The sequence below is a fragment of the Suncus etruscus genome, chromosome 1 (assembly GCF_024139225.1).
Source record: "Suncus etruscus isolate mSunEtr1 chromosome 1, mSunEtr1.pri.cur, whole genome shotgun sequence".
NCBI classification, from domain to species: Eukaryota; Metazoa; Chordata; class Mammalia; order Eulipotyphla; family Soricidae; genus Suncus; species Suncus etruscus.
The window spans coordinates 133,876,796-133,899,355 of NC_064848.1; the positions used below are offsets into that span (position 1 = coordinate 133,876,796).

The window sequence follows — 22,560 nt, forward strand, 5'->3', positions numbered from 1 at the left end:
TTAATAATGAAACCAATAAATAGAAAATAGTAAGGCCTACTATTTTCTGTATACAGGAAAGAATATGGTTAAGGTTAGAAGAGAACATGTAACATATATTTACTTCATTTTTCTCCTTTTCTAGATCATATGTAATTGGACAAAGGGATTTTTCCTGATAAATCATTTCTGTATCCTCAAAATAGAAAATACGTGACACACAGCAGATAATACTCAATATTTAATAAATTGGTAAATGCAATTTTCAAGCAGGAGAAATTCTTTCCTCTCAATCTTTCCCCCAGATTCGTTTCTAAAATATATAGTAAAAATTAATTTTTCTTCAGAGAAGTTGGATTCTGGAGGTAATCTCCAAAGCATATAATGTCCTGCCTGTTAGAAGCACATTCTCCCTTGTTTGTTTTACTAGACAGTCTAAAGAAAATGTTTTTGTGGTGAATGCTTGGGCCACAGAGTATTAGCTGTAGATCAAATTTAGCCACATGGGTTAATAATCTTGACTATATGACAGAAGCCCCAAATAAACTCTGGGCATAAAATAGGTTTCACTGCACTTTCCTGGTTGGCAACACTCCATTTCACTGCCTGAAAAATAAATCTGTCTATTCTAACAGAGGAAGTAGACAACTGGAAGCTCCATATGGAAAGTTTGAAAATTTTCTGGATTTTGCCCTCTGAACCTCCTCTGGATGTTTGCGTTAAATATTCTTAAATTAAAAAAAAATTCTTAAATGACAATAAAAATTAGCAGTGAGTAGAGAAACTTTCAACAAGATCCATGAGTTTTTCTAGTGAGTAATCGAAACTATGGATAGTTTAAAGAATTTAAAGAACTTCTGAGTTTTTGGCCACTATAAAAGAATCCCTAAATATGATATTGGCAGACATGGGAACAATTTGTGAATAGATACCAGGTTTCATAGAATTACCTCCTTACTAAGATAATTTAGTCATGCTAAAGTTAAAGCTTGGTGAACTGCTGATAATATTTAAGTGATATTATTATTTAAAGCATAAAAAGGTTTTTTTCCGGGGGCCGGGCGGTGGCGTTAAAGGTAAGGTGCCTGCCTTGCCTGCGCTGGCCTTGGACGGACCGCGGTTCGATCCCCCGGTGTCCCATATGGTCCCCCAAGCCAGGAGCAACTTCTGAGCACATAGCCAGGAGTAACCCCTGAGCGTTACCGGGTGTGGCCCAAAAACAAAAAAAAAAAAAAAAAAAAAAAAAGGTTTTTTTTCTCAAATTCTTATTCCTTACATTTCACTACTTGGATATTAAGATTTACAATGTTATAGCATAGATTATTTAAGTTTATGCACTTATATTTTATTTATTCCAATTTATATTAAATCTTCTTAGTAATAAGGTTGATCTGAAAAAAATTAAAAAAAAATTAAATGTATTTTAGTTAAAAATATCTTTATCACTTTTTGTTACTTACAGAATCCATGAGATGTGCTTCTAGTACTCCAGTCCCATCATCAAGAGTAAATGTCAACACAAACACATATTGGAGGGGTATAATACCCAGTACTAATGAAGAAAGAAAGAAATCAAATCCTATCTATCTTCTATTCTTTAGTATCAAATTAAAGTTTGTTATATGCAAGTATATACCTATCAAATCAGTTCAGTAATACAACTCAATATATTAAAAAATATTTTTTTCTCTCTATTACTAAGTTCACTTAGCAAGGTTCATTTTGAAATATTACATAAAGCCTATACAAAGAACACAGACTAAGGAGCAAATACTTTTACAGAGTCAATAATACTCTATCTTTAAGTTGATACCTAGACAGAATCTATGAAAAATAATTTATGAAATAAGAACTCAAAATATGCTAAGCTCATAAAAGACAAATTTTCAAACTGATGTGTAAGGGAGATAACTCAAAGAGTTAGTCAGAGTGCATGCACTATATGAGGGATTGGCACCCAGAATTGCATAGTCCCCTGAGAACTATCACCAAGAGATCCCTAAGGAGCAGGTTTATTGAAGTCTCTGAATACTGCAGTATATGTTCTCTAAACCAAAAATACAAAATATTAACAACAAAATACCTATTGTGTTCTAAAAATTATAGAATGCAGTTCAATGTATGATTTTATATATATTATATTTCATATATACCACAACATTTGAACATGTATGTAATTTCTATGTGTATATATGTGTTTTGGAAGGGTGGATTGAAGTCACAAATGGTAAACTTCAGGGTTTACATCTTGCTCTGTAGGATCCTGTGTAGTGCTTGCACAAACATAGATGATGCTGGGGATAAAACTGGTACTAGCCGTAAGAGTTTAAGTTTGCCAGACCTTTCAGGCCCCCAAATCTATGATTCTCTTGCTCCTCTTTGTATAAGAGGAGTAACTTATATGTTATAACTTATAACTTATATAAGTTATAATTTATATTTTAAGAGATACATCTGGTTGAATAAAACAAAATATTAGAATCAGATTTTATAATTAGGTAAGGCCAGAAATTACATAATACTAAATCATGAATACTTCTAGGTTAAAATAAACTTGAGCTGTATTTAGAAAAGAAAGGCAATCCATATGTTTATAAAATGGAATAATATTATCCATCTTTGAAATTCATATTTAAGGAAGATTGATTTTTAAGAGGACAGAAAAGAATAAATTACATTTTATAAAATTTCTAAGTAAATTTTATATGTAATTTAAGTTTTATATGCTGATATTTTATTTATGTGAAAATCATATTTAAGGACTAATTTTTAAGATGATAGAAAAAAGAATAAATTATAACAGCATATATAAATTGTTAATTTAGGGGAACTATTTTTTGGGGATTTAAATGATATCAGTGGGCAATAACAGTGAACTAAATCTAAAAAAGTGCTTGCATAAATCAGGGCTAGAGCGGTGGCACAAGTGGTACGGCGTCTACCCTGTATGTGCTAGCCTAGGATGACTGTGGTTTGATCCCTGATGTCCCATATGGTCCCCCAAACCAGGAGCAATTTCTGACTGCATAGCCAGGAGTAACCCCTGAGTGTCACTAGGTGTGACCCTAAAACCAAAACCAAAACCAAAAAAAAAAAAACAAAACATTTTTGCATAAATCATACTAAGAACACAAACAATAAAATAATTTCATCAGTAAGTGGTAAGAGAGACCAAGTTTGATAAGCAAGAAACAATGATAAAAGTAACCAGGATTCACCAGAGCACAGAAAAAAAAAAAAAGAAGATAACATTAAAGGTATGTTGGATGAAATGAGAAAATAAATAAAACCAAATATATAAATAAACAAGACGATGAAATGTCAGGGCAATTTTGGAAAATGAAGGTTCTCTATAAATTCTAAACTGCTTAGACTACAAATAAAGCACTATTCCCAAGGATGAGTGCCAATTTTTTTTTCGTTTTTTTTTTTAATTTATTTTTTGAATGCCAATTTTTTAAGAAGAATATTGAAAAGTGGAATATTTACTAAGGAGGAGAAACAAAGCTGTAAAGTTGTGGGGAAGTACCAAAGTAAGGGGGTGAGGATTAGGGCATGGGGAAAAAAAGGTTCAGTAAAAGCTCCAATGGTTTTCCAAAGTACAAGGTCTACCTCTTTACTGTTCAGTATTGCCTATAAATGAAAAGGATAGAAAGCCTCACAATATGATGAACGCTCTTTCACTAAAAAAAGATTCCTCTAAAACTCTTTATAATCCCAAAATACTATAAAATTACAAGAAATTATAGAACCTGAATTTATGATTAACCTCAAAACAAATTTTCTATGTTTTGATTAAGATATTGCCATATACATGAAAGTAAGTTCTGATTGATTTAACACTTATCTTTGTATTTCTATTACAATCACTGAATAATTTTGTGAAAGAAAATTCAAACATTAACTAAGTAGAACTCTGGTTCTACTATATCCATATTTACTTAAATATAACTGGTATAATAACATTTTTATAGAGGTAAAATGCAAAAAAAATTACTTAACCTTCTGCTACAGAAGAAGGAATCCAAGACATTTTATCAACAATGGAATTTAGATTCTGTATAGGCCTCAAATTGGAACACTGTTTGCACCTGAAAGTAGCAAAAATGGTGTTACAATTTTGATAATTCATTATCATAAATCATTTCTTTTATTTTTGCTACTCATACAACACAACCATATTAAATAAAATATATCTGTAATATAATATATACATTACAAATGTAATTATAAAAATGTTTTTGAGAATAGCATAAATATAACAAGAATAACATTATTTATCATATTTGCTTGTTTGTCATTTTGGGCCATACCCAGAAGTATTCATGGGTTACTTCTAGTTCTACTTTTAGAGATCACTACAGGTGCAGCTGAGGGTAGTGGGAACATATGTAGTGCCAGGATCAAACCTAGGCTGTACCGATTTCAAGGTAAGTATCTTACCAACTGTACTACCTGCCTGGCTTTTTTTTTTTTTTTAAGTATTTTTTTTTTTCTTTTTTTGGATTTTGGGTCACACCCAGCAGTGCTCAGGGGATACTCCTGGCTCTACACTCAGAAATCACTCCTTGCAGGCTCAGGGGACCATATGGGATGCCGGGATTTGAACCATCGACCTTCTGCATGCAAGGCAAATGCCTTACCTCCATGCTAACTCTGCGGCCCCAAGTATTTTTTTTTTCAAATAACTCGAAATTGAAAATAAGAATTGCTTCAAGGTTCAGGTTAATTTATTTATTTTTATTTAAGAAGAAAAGGAAGGAAGGAGGCAATAAAGAGAAAGAAAGAGAGAAAGAAAGAAAGAAAGAGAAAGAAAGAAGAAAGAAAGAAAGAAAGAAAGAAAGAAAGAAAGAAAGAAAGAAAGAAAGAAAGAAAGAAAGAAAGAAAGAAAGAAAGAAAGAAAGAAAAAAGAAAAAGAAGAAAGAAAAGAAAACAGAAAGTTAAAAACAATAATTACTTAAGAACTCTTGGCTTTTAGAAAAATAATAATCAAAGACTAAATTTCATAAGACCCTTATAAAAACATTTTTCTTTTTAAAGAAATTAGTACTAACAGGTTTGGGCTAATAAAAACTAATAATTTTTGAGTAAATATACATTCAGTAAGCACATATTTAGACTTTCCAATATAATTATTCACTGTAGCATAAACTGATTTAAAACTACACAATATAATTAAATTGCATATTATTTATTGTAAGTATTTATTTTAGGTACAGCAGATATAACAAGTAATTCAGTTTTATTTTACATAATTATATGTTTAGGAGGTATTATTAATAAAATATATCACAGAAAAATATAAAGACACTTAGAAGGCTCATGTGGTCTTCTATTTTACTCACATCTGGGGAATAATAGGCTACCTATATTAAGTGTTATACTCTTTCACCTCCAAATCCATTGAAGAAAACTATTTTTAAATAGAATGAGATAATTAAGTGAAGATTTTAATAGTCTAGGCTGATATTAATTTTATATATTAATAAAGGAGTATATAGACTAAAGGTGATGAATAAAAACTAAGTAGATTTATTTCTTTCAAAGTAATTCAGGCAGTAAAAAGGGAAAATTAAGAATGGTTTAATAAATCAATCTAAAATAGACTAGAGAAAAATATGGTATATAGTTCAGTGAAAAGTAATACATGGCAAACATAGAAATAAAAATAAAGTTGGGGCCTGAGCGATAGCACAATGTTAGGGCATTTGCCTGACACACGACTGATCTAGGAAGGACCTGGTTTGATCCCCAGCATCTCATATTGTCCCACTAGCCAGTAGCAATTTCTGAGTGCATAGCCAGGAGTAACTCCTGGGTGTCACCGGGTATGCCTCCCCCAAAAGAAATAAAAATAAAGTGCATCATGATCAGTACTTTAAATTGATCTTTTACAAAAACAATAAAAACCTATTTATAAACATTTAATTATATCTATTAAATGTGAATATAAAAGAAACATGAAAAGATTGGAAATTATATATTAAGATACCAAGCTGTTATCAACTAAGCAAAAATTTTTTCTGTGTAATAGATGTAAAACCCTGGTGTAGTATAGCAATTATAATACTAAAAGAGGAAAAAAAACATTAAAGAAAAAAATATAAATTTACTTTGTAAGGATGAACAGAACATGAAATATGGAAGATTAAATACTGAACTTAAATAAACAAGAAAAAAAGCTCTGAGATATATAAAGCAAACAGAATGAAAGGTCACAAGTACACATTTATAGAGGGTATCAGTCACACTATGAAATGAGCAAAAATGATTAAATTTTTGGTTACAACAAATTTGTCTAGGACATAACTAGATAGTGTTAAGACTATTATGTCCTGAACAAATTTATCTAAAACAAACAGAAATAAAACGACAAATAAAACTCCACAATAATGCAATGAACAATCTGAATAAATATAAAAATTCAGAAAACAAAACTACACAAATCTCTAAGAATCATTACAAGACACATCATGATGTTGGGCTGTACAGTGATCTAAGTAAAATATAAACAAAGATGAACACCTAAACTGTGAGTGGATTTTTAAATATGCAGCTAAATAATTTATTAGCCAAAGGAAAAATAATGGAAATTATAAAATGTTTAGAAATAAAGAAAAAATACTACACATCAAATCTTACATTAAAGGATATAAGGATGTAATTATCTTGGGGAAACAAAAGATTCACATTACTATTAAAGAGAATTTTCCTTAAAAAGGAAAGTTTAAAAATGTAAGAGAAAAAAAACTAAGAAAAGAAAAATAGTAAAGTATCAGGGAAACAGCTCTAAGGGCTGGATAGCATGCATGGTTTTATTTGGGGAACTGTTTGTACCCCAAACACTAATGGGAGTAGTCCTGGTGACACCAGCACTGCATGGCCTGAGGAATGAACCCACTGGTCCTTACACAATGCCTGAAGGCTTGGATAAGCCCCAATTCCCTTGGAGTATTGCTTGGGAGACTGGCATGCCTCTCTCTCAAAGAAAAGAAATACTTTCCTTAGAAATTTTCAGTATTGAAATAATCCAAAGCTGTAACTCCAGTAATCAAATTTGTAAAAATCTTGTTCCAAAAATCATTTTGGGAGAAAACAGATGAGAGGATACTTGTTTTGCATTGAGCCAATACAGGTTCAGTCTCTGTTGCTAAACCCAGATGGTCTCCATTGTGCACTCAGCATCACAAGGCATTGCTCACAAAGACACCACCATTTTTAATAATTATGTACTAATATTAAAAAATCTACTAACATAAATACAGCAATTAAAATGTATAGTACAGACTAGAGTCCTATAATGTATGTAAATTGATAAAAGATTTATATTTAATATAGAAAATTTATAATATGTCAGAAAACACACGTGTGTGCAGAAACACACAAAACCAGAGACTCATTTTCTAAAATATGGTAAAATATGTGAATTTTTTAGCATAGAAAACGAAATAGTCAAAATCATTCTGGTGCTTTATATTTACTAATCATCTATTCCCATAACTGGAGTAACAATGTTTAGAATTAGAAATTAAATATTTTAAACACTATGGATAGTACATAAAATATAGCAAACACTAGAAAATATCAATATTCCAATATTCCAATACAATACTTTTTCTCCAAAGCAGAAAGCTTGTACAATGTACAATAGGAATTCAGCAGGACAAACCAGTCTTGTGTGGCCAGAATAGATAACCTAAGGCATTGGCTAGCCCCTGAGCCCAAAGAAATATCAGTTTCCTATCAGGCATACATTCCAGGAAGCTTGTAACATCCTTGAAACTTCACTAACCCTGAGGTGTTCCTGTGCTTCTTATGTAAAGATGGCATGTAAAGCTTACCTCTGTAATGCAGGCTGTTCCATCCTGCTCTCTCTCGACCCCCTGTAAAATCATGCTTAAAAAGAGCCTGTACCTATCAATAAACCGGAGCCCTGACAAACCTCGTTTTGATTGGCCCCCTTCTTTCTCCCCATTCTCTATACAGGACAATACATTGCAGTAGTTATTTTCAAATTTCTTTGCATGATAATTCACAGTAAGAAATAAACTTAATATCATCATCCAATATATATATAGAAATACTGAAATAAACTTATATCATGATCCAGTATATCCAGTATATCATGCACAACTGAAATATTTAGGTAAGAACACTAACTTATCGATGTAAAACTATTTTTTAAACATTTTGTTTTAAACCACTTTACATCAGACCATATGGGACGCCGGGGGATCGAACCGCGGGCAATCTTTCCTTGGCTAGCACTTGCAAGGCAGATATCTTACCTCTAGCGCCACCTTGCAGGCCCCCACCTCTACTTTCTAATGTATTCTGATAACCTTCCAAATTCTCAGTAAAAACTAAACTATTTTTGCAGTGTAAAATTCTATAATTCAGTTACTAACTTTTATTATGATGAAGTTCTAGAATAGTTCTAAAATTATTCTGACATGGTATTTTACTCCAAAAATTGCAAGAGGTGGAAACATACCCATAGTGATGTATTTTCCCTTGTATAAGAAACGGTGCTGAAAGGTTGAGAACTTCTAGATCTTTATTGCCAGATGTCACTGGAATTACACTATGAAAATTATTTGAGAGTCTGCAGATTTCACTAAATGTGCCACCTGGTAACAGAAAAGCAATAAACCAAATTTTATGCAGCACATATAGAATACAGGTAAAATGAAGCATCCTTTATAATCAATTTAATACATTATATCAGAGAGATTATTCTGAAGAATAATAATCTAAATTTAGAATCCCACACTACAAGTAAAGAAAATCTAATGTGCTAAAATGCTGACCAGCAAAATAAAAGATTTGTGGAAATTGGAGATAGTTCAGTGGGCATAGAAATCATGTTTAATCTCTGGCATTATAGAAGGTTCCCTGAGCTTTGCTAGGAATGTTCCCATAGTATGGAGTAAGACACAAGATCTGAGCATTTCTGTATGTGGTCCAATGGCCAAAACAACCAAAAACTCAAGTATTCTGCATGCATAGTTTTAAAGCTGCATACATGTCATAACCTAGAACTCAGAATCTATTCCAGAGAATGCTATTTGGACTATTAAATTAACTTCACAAACCACCCAAGAGTGTAGTAAATGACCAGTACCGAGCTCCTAACATTCTCCTCAAAAGATATCAAATAACACTCCAATGGTTTGGCAAGCTTCCCTATAATCATTTCCATTTGTTTATCCAGCACTGAACTGGCACATGAGTTTGGGTAGTTGTTTAAACTTTTGGCATATCAGTTTCAGTTTCTTATTTAAAAAAGAAAAGTTAAAATAATGTACTCCATAAGATGCTTATAAAGCTAAAAGGACTTAATATTTGTAAACCAATCAGAGGAGTGGATAACAATTTTTGCTATGGATGCTACTGTCATTGTTATATATTTGCTTTGAGATCTCTTTTAAAATAAAGCCTGATAAAATACAGCACTTTATCTTGTTCCCTGCACTATACTTATTGCCTAAGTGAGTAGCTGGCACACAGTAGGAACTCAATAATGTGCTAAATGAGTGAGTTGGTGCCAGTGAAAATGATTTTAAAATGCATCTGTGTTATAAATCCACAGAGATACACAACATAGGTATAAGGAAAAAATATTGACATTTGTTATTATATAAATGGAATCTGAAAAAATTTTAGTACATAAAATGTCAGAAGAAGAAAGACAAATATCTGGTGATTTTACTTAGGTGAAATAAAAGAATAAAAGCAAATGAATAGACAAAATAAAACAAAAGCAAATCCTTTGAATGAAACCATACAATTCATTGACACTCCAGCAGAGTATTGGAATTAAGGTGCTTGTCTTACCATGGCCAACTCTGGTTAGATCCTTGACACCATAAATGGTCCCATGAGTACCACCAAAGCTCACCTCTGAGCACAGAGCCATGAATACCCCCTATGAGCCTGGGTCACCCATGAGCATAGAGTCAAGAATAGTCCCTGATTAATACCTTCCTTCTTCCCCCATTGAAAAGCTGCTTACCAAAGTACTAAGTGTGCAGGACTGACTGTTGTCATAACAAAAGAAATTAATAATAAGAGTTTATGGTATATTACAAACATATTAAATAAGAGATGGTCATAAATGGGAAATCAATGCTTATTCATATAATTTATATATACTTAAACTTTATTCTAAAATTTTAGACTACTATTATAAATTAGTTAGTAATCAAATGATCAGAATCCAATAAACTTCAATTATTTTATAAAATAAAACTAAATATTTCTCTAATAAAACTAGAAATGTTTTCCTTGGATTATAAGATACTGTTAAAGAAAGAAAAATCTCATGAAAAATAAAAACCATATGCTACATTTTAAAATTAGAAAGGAAATATATAAATGGCTCAAAATGTCATTTTAAAACATGTTAGCTTTACTTGTTTAAGGTTTTAATAGAACAAACTTTTTGTTTTATTTTTATGAAACAACAGTGACATCTAGAGGCCAGAGAATTGCAACTGTAAACAGAAAGTTATCTCTTCATTATTACTTTGTTCAAAAATCAATTTGGATCTGTTAAAGTTGTAGGGAGTTTTTTAGTAAGATGAATAAACACAAATGCTTGACTTTAATATGCAGTTTCAAAATGCAATTCAGAAAAATGTATATGTTACATATATCATTTGAATGCATTTGTTATATGTAACAATCTACTTAATGATATTGAATGAATAATTTTTGACTTTTTATGTCAAGGTTACTCCTAAAGTATATGTTACTATAGCTAAGTAAAAAATATCAACAAAGCTCTCGCTAGCCTAAAACGGACCATGGTTGGATTCCCCAGCATCCCATATGGTCCCCCAAGCGAGGAGCGATTTCTGAGCACATAGCCAGGAGTAGCCCCTGAGCGTCACCGGGTGTGGCCCAAAAGCCCCCCCCCCCACCAAAAAAAATCAACAAAATCTGTATTTTTTTTTAATATGGAACACTTCACGAATTTGCATGTCATCCTTGCGCAGGGGCCATGTTAATCTTCTCTGCATCGTTCCAATTTTAGTATATGTGCTGCCAAAGTGAGCACCAAATCTGTACTCTAATATAACAGTAATCTAAAATTAAGGCTCTTTATGTCTATATGCTCCCTTGAACATGTATCTGACTTGCTTGTCTCTGTGTTTCTTTCCTTGTTTTGTGTTTTCATTCTGGGATAAGCCCTCTTTCTTGAACACATACATTCTTATCTCTCCTCTAGCATCAAAGTAAGTTTCATTCATTAAAAGCTACCTCTGGGGCAGGTGATGAATAAAAACTAAGTAACAAATTTATTTCATTCAGAGCAGTTCAGGAAGTAAAAAGGGAAATTAAGAATAATTTAATAAATCAATCCAAAAGAGGACTAGAGAAAAATATGGTATATAGTTCAGTAAAAAGTAATAGGTGGTAAACATAGAAATAAAAATAAAGTTGGGGCTGAAGCAATGGCGCAGTGGCAGGGCGCTTGCCCTGTATGCAGCTTGCCCAGGAAGGACCACGGTTCGATTCCTGGCATCCCTTATGATCCCCCAAAGTCAGGGGCGATTTCTGAGCGCATAGCCAGTAGTAACTCCTGAGTGTCACCAGGTGTCGCCCAAAAACCAAATTAAATAAATAAAATAAAAGCTACCTCCACTTTATCAGGTGGTTATTGGGTAAATAGTTTCTCCCATTCCTTGGGTAGTCTTTTACATTACTCAAATTTTCCTTTGAGACACAGATTCTTCATAGTTTTAGGATCTTAAGTGTGTTTCACCCTTGAAGATGCATTAGCTTCAATGCCATATAGAGTTCTGCCTATGTTTTCCTCTATAGTTTTATAAAACCATAAGGTTTCTAAGAAATTTTATGGCTTCAGGTCTATATCAAGGTCTTTAATCCTTTTGATTTGACTTTTGTGCCTGGTATTAAAGAAAGGTCTGAGTTCACTTTCTTACAGGTAGTTGACCAGATTTTCAGCACCATTTGCCTAAGATATTCAAGCCTTTGGTAAAGCTTAACAAGAAAAATACATCTAATTCTATCTCAAAATGAGGACAGATCAACAGAAACTTCATTAAAGAAGAAATGTAGATGCCATAGGCACATGAAAAAATGTTCCACATCATTAATCACCTGGGAGGTGCAAATCAAAACAACAAAGAGATACCACTGCATACCACAGAGTCATACATCAAACAAACAAAAATAACCAGTGCTGAAATTGATTCAGGGAGAAAGAGACTTTCATTTACCACTGATGAGAATACCAACTCCAGCCCTTTTGGAAAACAATATTGATATTCCTCACAATAATAGAAAATGAGCTTCCATTTGACCCAGTAATATCTAGGGATATACCCTAGGAATTCTAAATCACCATGTCTTTACATTCTTATGTTTACTGTAACACTATTTACAATAGCTAGATCTAGAAACAACCCAAGTCCAAGAACAGATGGATGAATAAAGAAACTGTGGCACATCTATACATATCTATACAACAAAATACTAAATACAAAAGCTGTTAGGAAAAATGAAGTCATGAAATTTGCTTATATATGGATGGAATGGAGAGTATTTTGCTAAGCAAAATAAGTTAAAAGGAGAGATTTAAACATAGAATGGTCTCACTCATTTGTGGCATATAAAATTATAGTATAGTAATTATATTCAGATAATAATTGATATATGATATTAATACTCCAGTAACAATTACAAATCAAAGTGTCTAACAGACAAAAAGGAAGAGAGAGAGAAGAAAAGTGTCTGCCACAGGTAGTGAGGGTGGGCAGGAGGTAAACTGGGGGAACACTGTTGGCAGAAAATGCACATTGGTGAAGGCTGTTGTGCATTGTCTGAACTAAAACTCAATCATGACTAACTTTGTAACTATGTCATCTTATGGTGATTCAATTAATAAATATTTATATAAAAAAACCCTGCCTGGCATGTAAAAAAAAAAACCAAACAGAAAACAATATTATGTTCCCATAACAAAACAAAAATTAAAAACAATAGAACCAAAGAGAAACTTAAAAATCCTACCTTCTATCAAAATTAGGCAGTCATTTGACAGTGGGAGAATACCATTGTTCTTCACAAAATGAACAACTACTGTTCGTTCTTGATCTTTAGTAGTCCAGATTTTTGAATCATACAATGGTAGATTTTGTAGTTTGGAATCTGGTGTTTTAGTTGTACCTTCTTGCAAAATAATATCCAAATTATCCTCATCTGGAACTTCTTGCCTAAATTAAACAAAAAAATTGATAAAAGCTTGTAAATTTCATCAACCTTTCTGAGATAATTTTCTTAAAAAAACACACAAATAGATGGCATTTTTTTTGGTTTGACCAAGATATAATTATATTTTAATCTCAACTACCATATTATTTTATTTTTGGAGGCTTCTGGACCATACTTAGTCCTAACTATGTGTGGGGGTTTGTTCCTGAAATATTTAAGGTAACATGTGGTATCAGGGATTGGATTGGGGTCACCAGCATGCAAGGCAAATGTCTTCAGCCCACAACTATTACCTTAAATTCAAATGGGTGGAAAAGAATCTTCCATTTTCTTAGAAAATTCAATAATAAGAATTTTCTATAGACAGTATATATGTAAGTGTGGATGTAAAAGATCTATTGATGTATGCAAAGTATATACATAAACTATATATATGCATACAGAACTTCTGCAGATGTACATATATATTTAAACATGGTAGCAATATACATAAACGTGGTACTAGAAAAATAGTCTATGAAACCAAATACACAAATATTTGCATATTTGGTCCATTACCTACATTTACTAAACATTTAAATAAAAGAAAGGTAAACGGAGTACCAGAGAAGAATAAGAATAATTTTTAGTATAATTCTCAACAATAGGCATTCTCAATTACTAATAGCAATTCAATGTTTACTGTAATAAATTATTAAAAAGAAATATTTCCAAGACACAGAGAGATAAAACAATAAAGAGGGCATTTGCTTTGCTAGCTGCTTAGTCTAAGTTGGTCCCCAATACCCTAAATGGTTTTCTGAAATCCTTCAGGAGTGATCCCTGCAGAACCAGGAATAAGTCCTGAGCAATTAGATATATAAATAAATAAGATAAAATAAAATAAAACAAAACAAAATAAAATCGACAAAACAAAAAATAAAATAAATAAAAACAAAATAAACCAAAACCAACAAAATATTTTCATTACCATGTAGTGACATTAGAAAATTTAACTAATCAAAGTTCTTGTCTATAAAAAATTAGTTAATGATTCACAATGATTCATTTTAGATATTTTTGAAGACAAATAAGAAATTCCACATATTTTCAATTAGTTTTTGCTTATCTTCAGAGATAGTACATTTCAGATCTGAAAATAGCAACTGCATTAATTTCTATTACTAAAAAACAACACCAATCAGGGTGTAATTTAAGAGTCTGTATTTTTCCCTTAAAAATTAGCATTCCTTTAAAATCTAATACATAGTCACAACACTGTCAGAAATTAAAAATGCACATAAAATTATAATATGATTTATCAAGAAATGAAAACTTCTATTTATTATAAAATATACTTACAGTGAATGACATTTAGAACAATAAAGCTTAACAGATTGAAAGAGTCTTCTGGGCTTATATGACCTTAATTTTGCTCGTATACGATATTGCTGTGGTGCTTTTTGTTTTAAGATAGCACATAGTGGGGTTTTCTCCAAATGTTGATGCTCTGTAAGAACTACAACAAATTTACAGATTTAAGATTCAGATTCATGACATGGATTCTGTTAACTAAATATATACACAAAAATAAATGAGTTAACGTTGTACTCTCAACTCCATAAGGATAAAGACTGTCTTTATTTCTTAATATAAGGCACACTGTAAGTGGTCAAGAAATAGCTACAAAACAGTGGGCTGAATAACTAGGCAAGAAAGATGGTACTTCAGTGAATTTACAAAAAGTATTTTACATAGAAATAATGGTAATTTCTTGCTAAATTTAATGAAAGCATAAAACTATTTGACCAGGTACTAAAATTATTATCTGAGAAACATTTAAAAGCATTACTAATTTATTGATACTTTAATCACCTATTGATCAGCAGAGTTCTAGTTAGTACTTCTTTTTTTTGGCTTTTCGGGCCACACCTGTTTGATGCTCAGGGGTTACTCCTGGCTAAGCGCTCAGAAATTGCCCCTGGCTTGGGAGAACCATATGGGACGCCAGGGGATAGAACCGCAGTCCTTCCTTGGCTAGCGCTTGCAAGGCAGACACCTTACCTCTAGCGCCACCTCACCGGCCCCAGTACTTCTTCTTTTTTTTTTTTTTTGGTTTTTGGGTCACACACAGCAGTGCTCAGGGGTTACTCCTGGCTCTATGCTCAGAAATTGGTCCTGGCTATGGGGACCACAAGGAAAGCTGGGATTCGAACCACTGTCCTGCATGCAAGGCAAACACTCTACCTTCCATGCTATCTCTCCGGCTCCTAGTTAGTACTTCTTAGATAAGAACGAAATGTTAAAATATTTGCTGTGCAGTCTCAACTCCCTGGTGTTTCAAGTTACTGACTACTTATCCACCAGAGAAAGAATCATTGACTATGGGTGAAAAATTTCAGTCTAAGAATTAATCTAATATAGAGTAGGAAGAGGTGTTGAAGAGATCAGTGTCATATGCCAAAATTAAAAATTAAGAAGCATTCAGATAACTGTCTCGAAAACAAAATGGGTCCTTTCAGACAATTTGTCAGATAAAACAAATAATACTGGTAGTTCAAGAATAAATAATGTCTTTTGTCTGTTTGTTTATAGCCTTTAATTTAAAGCAACAATCTTTTGTTTCTCTCTCTCTCTCTTGCTGTGCTCCATTTTTTCCACACTTCCTCTCTTCATCTCATGCATGCATTCCAGATATTCAAGAACAGGTCTCACATATGAAAGGCACATGCTCTAGTGCTGAGCCTATATCCCCAAGTTTTCTTTTCTTTTTTTTCTATCTGTATATCTAGGATAGAATTAATAGTGCAGCTTATAGGATATTTGCATTTGACACAGATTTGAATCCTTGGCAAAACATATGACCCTTATGCACAGTTCTGGGGATAAGTCCTGAGAACCAACAGATGTTGTTAAAAAAAAAACAGTAAATAAGTGAATAAATGAAGTAAAAAATGAATCTGCATCTATTTTTGTATTTATCTGTAAAACATGAGTATATACTTATACCTACAATTCTAATACAATAAAATAAGGTCCTAACCTTCTCTCATGCCACATTCAGATGTCTTTTTTTCCAATGAGAAACTCACATTTTTACAACAGTGTATTGTTTAGCTTTAGTAGACTAGTGCTAAAAAACCATACTTTCCTCAAAAATTAAAAACAAAACAAAATAAAACAAAGGAAAAAACTCATGCCTTGCTACAGTAACAGAAAGAGGGAATCCAAAATATTTATCAACATTACTAACATAAAGTTGAAGATTGGGGACATAGCTTTGCTTATGAACATTATATTCACATTGGTAAATGCACAGTATAAACTGAAAAGAAAAAAGTGATACCATATCAAGATATCATATGCTTTCAAACTAAAAATAAGACCCACCACATTGTTAAATGGTATGTGTTGCATACATAGTCAGTGTAAAGTACAAATCTGTATAGTTTTTACTTTATTTCAATTAGAAAGAAGTAGATGGAAATAAAGTTAATATAAACATACGTGCTCTCACTAGCACATGAAAATGACTTAGCTGAGAAGTATGAAACTTACAATTCTAGTGTCTATAATTTTTTTATTTTATAAATTAATATAATCTTACTGGTAGCTGACAACTGCTGACACCTTTCAACTTCATAGAGTGAAACGGATCCAGAACCTAAAAGAGAGAGAAAAAAAAGAATTACCCAGTTTTGAAACTAAAAATTCAGTGTGGCACTGGAAACTATAAAACATTATTGAGGAAAACAAAAAGTCAAATTTCCAATATCCATAAACTGGGAGATTCAATATTATTATGATATAAATTTCCCCAAATTAATGCACAGATTCACTATACTTCTAATTAAAACGTCAGAAGCTTAGCATAGAAAAACACAAGTCAACTCTACTATGTAAGTAGAAATGCAACGAATCTAGAATATTACATAAAAAATTATATAAGAAAAAGTTGCAGAAATTAAAAGTGATCTCTAGTTACTATAATGTTATGACAACACAAGAGCCAAACAGAGAGACAGTCCAGCAGGGAATGTGCTTGCTTTACCCACTGCTAAACTGGCTTCAATTCCTGACACTGCATATGTCTCCTGCCCGAAGCAGGGTAAGAGTGTTTAATGGGCAACAAGCCAGGAATAAAATCTGAACACTGACCAAGTGGTTCTAAATCGACCCAAATCTCATAAATAAATTACTTTAATCCAGTACATAATATATTGCATATATATAGTATATATATATATACTATATATAATGCATAATATATTGCTTCATTAATTAGAACCAATAATATATCTATGGCAAAAAGGAAACTGGGGGGCCCGGAGAGATAGCACAGCGGCGTTTGCCTTGCAAGCAGCCGGTCCAGGACCAAAGGTGGTTGGTTCGAATCCCGGTGTCCCATATGGTCCCCCGTGCCTGCCAGGAGCTATTTCTGAGCAAACAGCCAGGAGTAACCCCTGAGCACCGCCAGGTATGGCCCAAAAACCAAAAAAAAAAAAAAAAAAAAAAAAACCCCAAAAAAACAAAAAAGAAAAAAAATGGAAACTGGGATATGGGAGCTAAGGAGGGAGTGGTAAGTGGAATGAGGCCTTTGTGATTATGATAATACTCAAAATTTCTATACAGGCTCATATTCAAAATTAATAAAATGAAAAAACTAAAGTTACCCATTACATTGAATATAATAAACTGTAGTTCATAAATTAAGTGTTTCTGTGTACTTATTCTGCAACTAATACATCAAACAGATAACACAACAAAGAAAATGATAAATGGAGGATTTAATGGGTATATTAATGTTCACTTCAAATGTTTTCCCTTTTTAGTTGTTTCTGTCATGTTGAAAAAATATAGACTGTGGGAGAAATAAAGATGTAAATAAAAATAAACAACTACACTTATTGAATGAGTTGGTAAACACCATAAGATAGATTCTTAGTTTGGCAAATAATCAGTAAAATTAGTATTAAGTTTACTAATACTTTCTAAAATGAACATATAGACTTAAAAAGATTGATATTTCATAATTACTTTAATTGGCACTCAATTTGGATATAGCATGTTCATAATTTATTTTATGTGGCATTTTATATATTTTGTAAGAATTCCAGTCCCCTGCCAAATCTTGAATGGAATGTTAAACTGACAAAATACAACTAAAACAAAGCTGTTTAATAGCTATAAATTTACATAAAGTATAAACTATGACAAAATCCTAAAATGGTCAATAATAGGGACCAGAGTGATAGCATTGTGATAGGGTGTTTGCCTTGTAAACGGCAGATCCAGGACAGACCTGGTTCAATACCCAGCATCTCATATGGTCCCCCTAGTCAGGAGCAATCATAGCCCCTGAGCAGCACTGGATGTGCCTCCCCACAAATGGTCAATGATTAAAAATATACATGAGCAAATATGTGATAATATAGTCTTACACAATAGAAGTTATAACAAGCCCGCCATACTAAGTAGGATAAGAACAGACAGTTGAAAGCCAGAGAAAACAGAGCTGATAATTATCTCTTCAAATTACCAAGTACTCTAGGAAAATTACCAAAATATTACCTGCCAAACTAACAAATTGTGAGTTGAAGTGGATGGGTGAGTATGTGTACATAGAATAAATATAATAAATCTTCAATGAGGGTGCAAGGAAAGAATATTCTCATTTCAATTATAAACCCTAAAATATTTGGCTGCATTAATTAAACTAACAAATATATTTATTTGGATGCAGAAAGACCACTCTTTTGGAACTTTTTTTAGAGAAATAAAGCATAAAAATACAATTGTTAAAGGATACATAATAAAGTATTATTTTTTGTAAGACTAAAAACTTAGAAACTGAATGGCTTAAGTATTATAGTATATACTATTTTATAATTATATTTTAAAAATGATATAAAATATTATGGGATTATTAGTGATGAGTTTGAACTACACAGATTTATTTAGAAAGGGGCTTGTGGGGCCGGGTAGGTGGCGCTGGAGGTAAGGTGTCTGCCTTGCAAGCGCTAGCCAAGGAAGGACCGCGGTTCGATCCCCCGGCGTCCCATATGGTCCCCCCAAGCCAGGGGCGATTTCTGAGCACATAGCCAGGAGTAACCCCTGAGCGTCAAACGGGTGTGGCCCAAAAACCAAAAAAAAAAAAAAAAAAAAAAAAAAAAAGAAAGGGGCTTGTATAGGTAAAGAAAGTAATTGGTATAATGATTTCATTTTGTAAACATTTTAGAGAGAAAAAAAATCTGTTTATTTATAGAGAGCCATAAATGCCTACTTCTAAAATAACATAAAGGTACTGAAGGAATCATGTTAAACTTATCATTAACCTCAGAGACTTGGTGCAAAGGCATGGAAAAACTATCATATTAGATAGTATGGTGCATATTGCTTTTGCAACTTGAAAACAATTCAAATACCCTTTTATTAGAAAAATATTCAAATAGCATAATTACAAATTACAGCCTGTAAATGGCTGTCAAATGAAGTAAATTGGCTATCTAATGACTTTTCTAGTAATCATAGTTCAGGCTAAAATGACAAATAATTATCAGAAAATGGGGAGAAATTTAAAGCAATGAGAATGAGAAAATATAATTACTACGAAAAAAAAATCAAATAGCTCTGCTTGAATAAGATAGTATTGGGGACAGTTAAAAGCTAAGCAATCCTGGGTAAATTGTATGACCCTCTTCATTCAAAGCTCAGTATTAATTTATAAAAGAGGGAAAATATCAGCCTCACAAGTACACTGTTAAGATGAAATAATGCATGTAGGTTTTTACTAAAAGACTACTAATAAATGTGTTATTTTAAAGTTTATCATTATAATAAGGCCAGATTAAAAAGTAATGACATGTTTATTTAAATCACTGTACTGAAGAAATTAACAGAAGTAGAAAAAAATGCCTTGAAGATTTTTAAAAATAGTTTTGAACAGTTACCTATTCAGGTAAACAATAACATAAACATACAATCAATTCTTGAACAATCGTGAAACTATATTCTTAACTGATTCAGAAAAATATGAGCCAGGAAATTTCTGAAATATAGAGTAGTTGGGTTGTTTAAAATAAAATATCAAAAACTTGTACTTTTAGAGAACTAGTAAGGAAAATATTGGGAGCCATACCAGGTTGTGCTTCTTCTGTTGAGCTCTGAGATCACTCATGGCCCTGCTCAGGGAACCATAATCAGTGCCAGAGATTGAACCTTGGTCAGCTATGGAATCATCACCATATACAGTACAGTATTTACATGCTATATTCTTTCTGGCCTAGTAATGACTTACAATGAAAAATATGTATGTATGTATGTATATATATAAATATATATATATATTTATATATATACACACACACAAACATAAGGAAGAGTACTACAAATATTACAAGTCAAGTAATTTCATCATCCTCATTCACTCTGGTATAAAGATGATAACTTAAACATTTTTTTCTTTAATTTTTACACCCACATCTGATGGTGCTTATGGCTTATTCCTGGCTCTGTACTCAGGAATTAGTCTTGGCAGGGGTACTATATGGGGTAATGAGAATAGAAGTGAGGTCAGCTATGTGCAAGGTAAGCTCCCTGCCCACTATACTAAATTTTCAACCCCAATAATGTTTATTTTTACAAAGGACATAGAAAATAATTTTGGTAGTTATTTCACAATGAATAAAGACTTAATTTAAAAAGGGGGTGATATGAAATTATTTTAAAAGAAGATAATAGGAAGATCATTTTACTTAGTAGAAATTAAAATGTCAATGTTAAAAATTTAACGTACTTGAAATAGTAGGAAAGCTGTCCTCCTGTTCTGGTTGACAGACACCATCTGAACACTGATTGGCTGTTAAATATGCAGATTCTAAAACCCTGAAATTAAAGGATATGTTATCAAAGTGCATAACACAATAAAGTTAGAATTTAGCACTATGCATAGAAACCAAGTGCATTTTAAACTAAGTAAAAAAATTCTATATGCATGTACTTCTTTTACAAATTTTATCAAGTAAACCTACTTTAGAAAAGCCATATATTTGGGGGCTGGAGTGATAGCAAGTGGATAGGAAATTTGCCTTGCATGCAGCCAACCCGGGATCAGTATCCCATGTAGTCCCCTGAGCCTGCCAAGAGTGGTTTCTAAGTGCAAAGCCAGGACTATTGCCCAAGCACAGCCAAGTGTGGACCAACCTCCCCAAATACAAGTCATAATTTTTCATGGCAGGAATAAGTGAATTTAAAATTTCAGATATGTATTTTTTTTTCAAAATTTAGCTATGCTCTAGAGACAAATCTTTGTTGCTTTATTTAAAGAGCTTAAAAATGATAGAAGACAAAGGATAGAAATTATATGTCACTAATACAAACTAAAAAAAAAAAAGCCTAACTGAAGTCTTCTTTAGCACTTTAATGCACAATTGTGTGATAAATTTCATTCTGTTCATCTATTTTAAAATAATAAATATTTGCAAAGAAGACAATGAGAATCAGGTATGAGAAATCCATCAGATTTCCCCACTTTCCGCCTTAAGACATCAGGATTTAGAAATCAGCTTCATACCACCTGAATTACAATTTCCAAGTATGTATATAATCTGCTTACTTTTTTAGTTCATCCACATCAGAGTTACTTTCTGGCAGGACTCTGATTCCTCGACCATAACTGGTTCCTCCATGGAGATGAAATTCTAGTGCTAAAAATGTTGCCTGGTTCTCCAAATTTGCTGATTGAAGCTTGGTATGGAGGCTATAGATTCTAAGGAAGCTTCCAACCTGTAATTAGATAAATTGTTATTTGGAAAATGGTGATAACAGAAAACTTAAGAGAATTTGCTTAGTTAAATAGGCTATTAGTATGACAAACTGTTATTTCCAGAAATTCCTTCTGGAGGCAGCATTGCATTTTCTTTAAGCTTGCTAGATACATTTAAAAATGTGTGAGATAACCTCTTACTACAAATACTGCTTTGTCTTCCAGTAATGTGCTAAGTTTCAAAAAATAAAAAGGAAAAATGCATGTGCAAATATTAAAACCATGTCTTAAAATTATTTAAAAAAATTTTAATACATAAAGCAAAGCAAGTACTAATATAAAGAAACCCTTTTAAAAGAACTTTATATACTTTAAAAACATAAATGTACTTTAAAAAATGGTTAGTATTCCCAGGTAAATTGAACAATTTACTAAACTATATATGTCTGAAATAAACAACAGCTCTGGGACACTGAAGGCCAAACACAACTAAGACTACTACATATGTTTGTAATTATTTTTAAAAACTGTATCAGGGTAAGACAGAAGATTAAAAATATACTGCTTTAACTTTAGAAAAATTTTTGAAATGTTAG

General features: G+C 32.2%; 1 protein-coding gene and 1 non-coding gene across 2 annotated transcripts in view; both read right to left on the bottom strand.

Annotated features, from left to right (window-relative positions):
• Nucleotides 1–22,560, bottom strand: part of POT1 (protection of telomeres 1) — a 75,109-nt gene that overhangs the window by 3,547 nt on the left and 49,002 nt on the right. The window contains exons 11-18 of the mRNA XM_049771061.1: nt 21,815–21,984; nt 20,996–21,084; nt 16,808–16,864; nt 14,563–14,719; nt 13,021–13,223; nt 8,474–8,609; nt 3,982–4,070; nt 1,440–1,531 (exon numbers count right to left, since the gene is read on the bottom strand). Coding sequence (XP_049627018.1) covers nt 1,440–1,531; nt 3,982–4,070; nt 8,474–8,609; nt 13,021–13,223; nt 14,563–14,719; nt 16,808–16,864; nt 20,996–21,084; nt 21,815–21,984 — 993 coding nt within the window. The remainder of the gene's footprint in view (nt 1–1,439; nt 1,532–3,981; nt 4,071–8,473; nt 8,610–13,020; nt 13,224–14,562; nt 14,720–16,807; nt 16,865–20,995; nt 21,085–21,814; nt 21,985–22,560) is intronic.
• On the bottom strand, nt 10,935–11,041 carry LOC126026435 (U6 spliceosomal RNA). Its single transcript, XR_007501711.1, has one exon. It is a non-coding gene; the product is annotated as a U6 spliceosomal RNA (small nuclear RNA).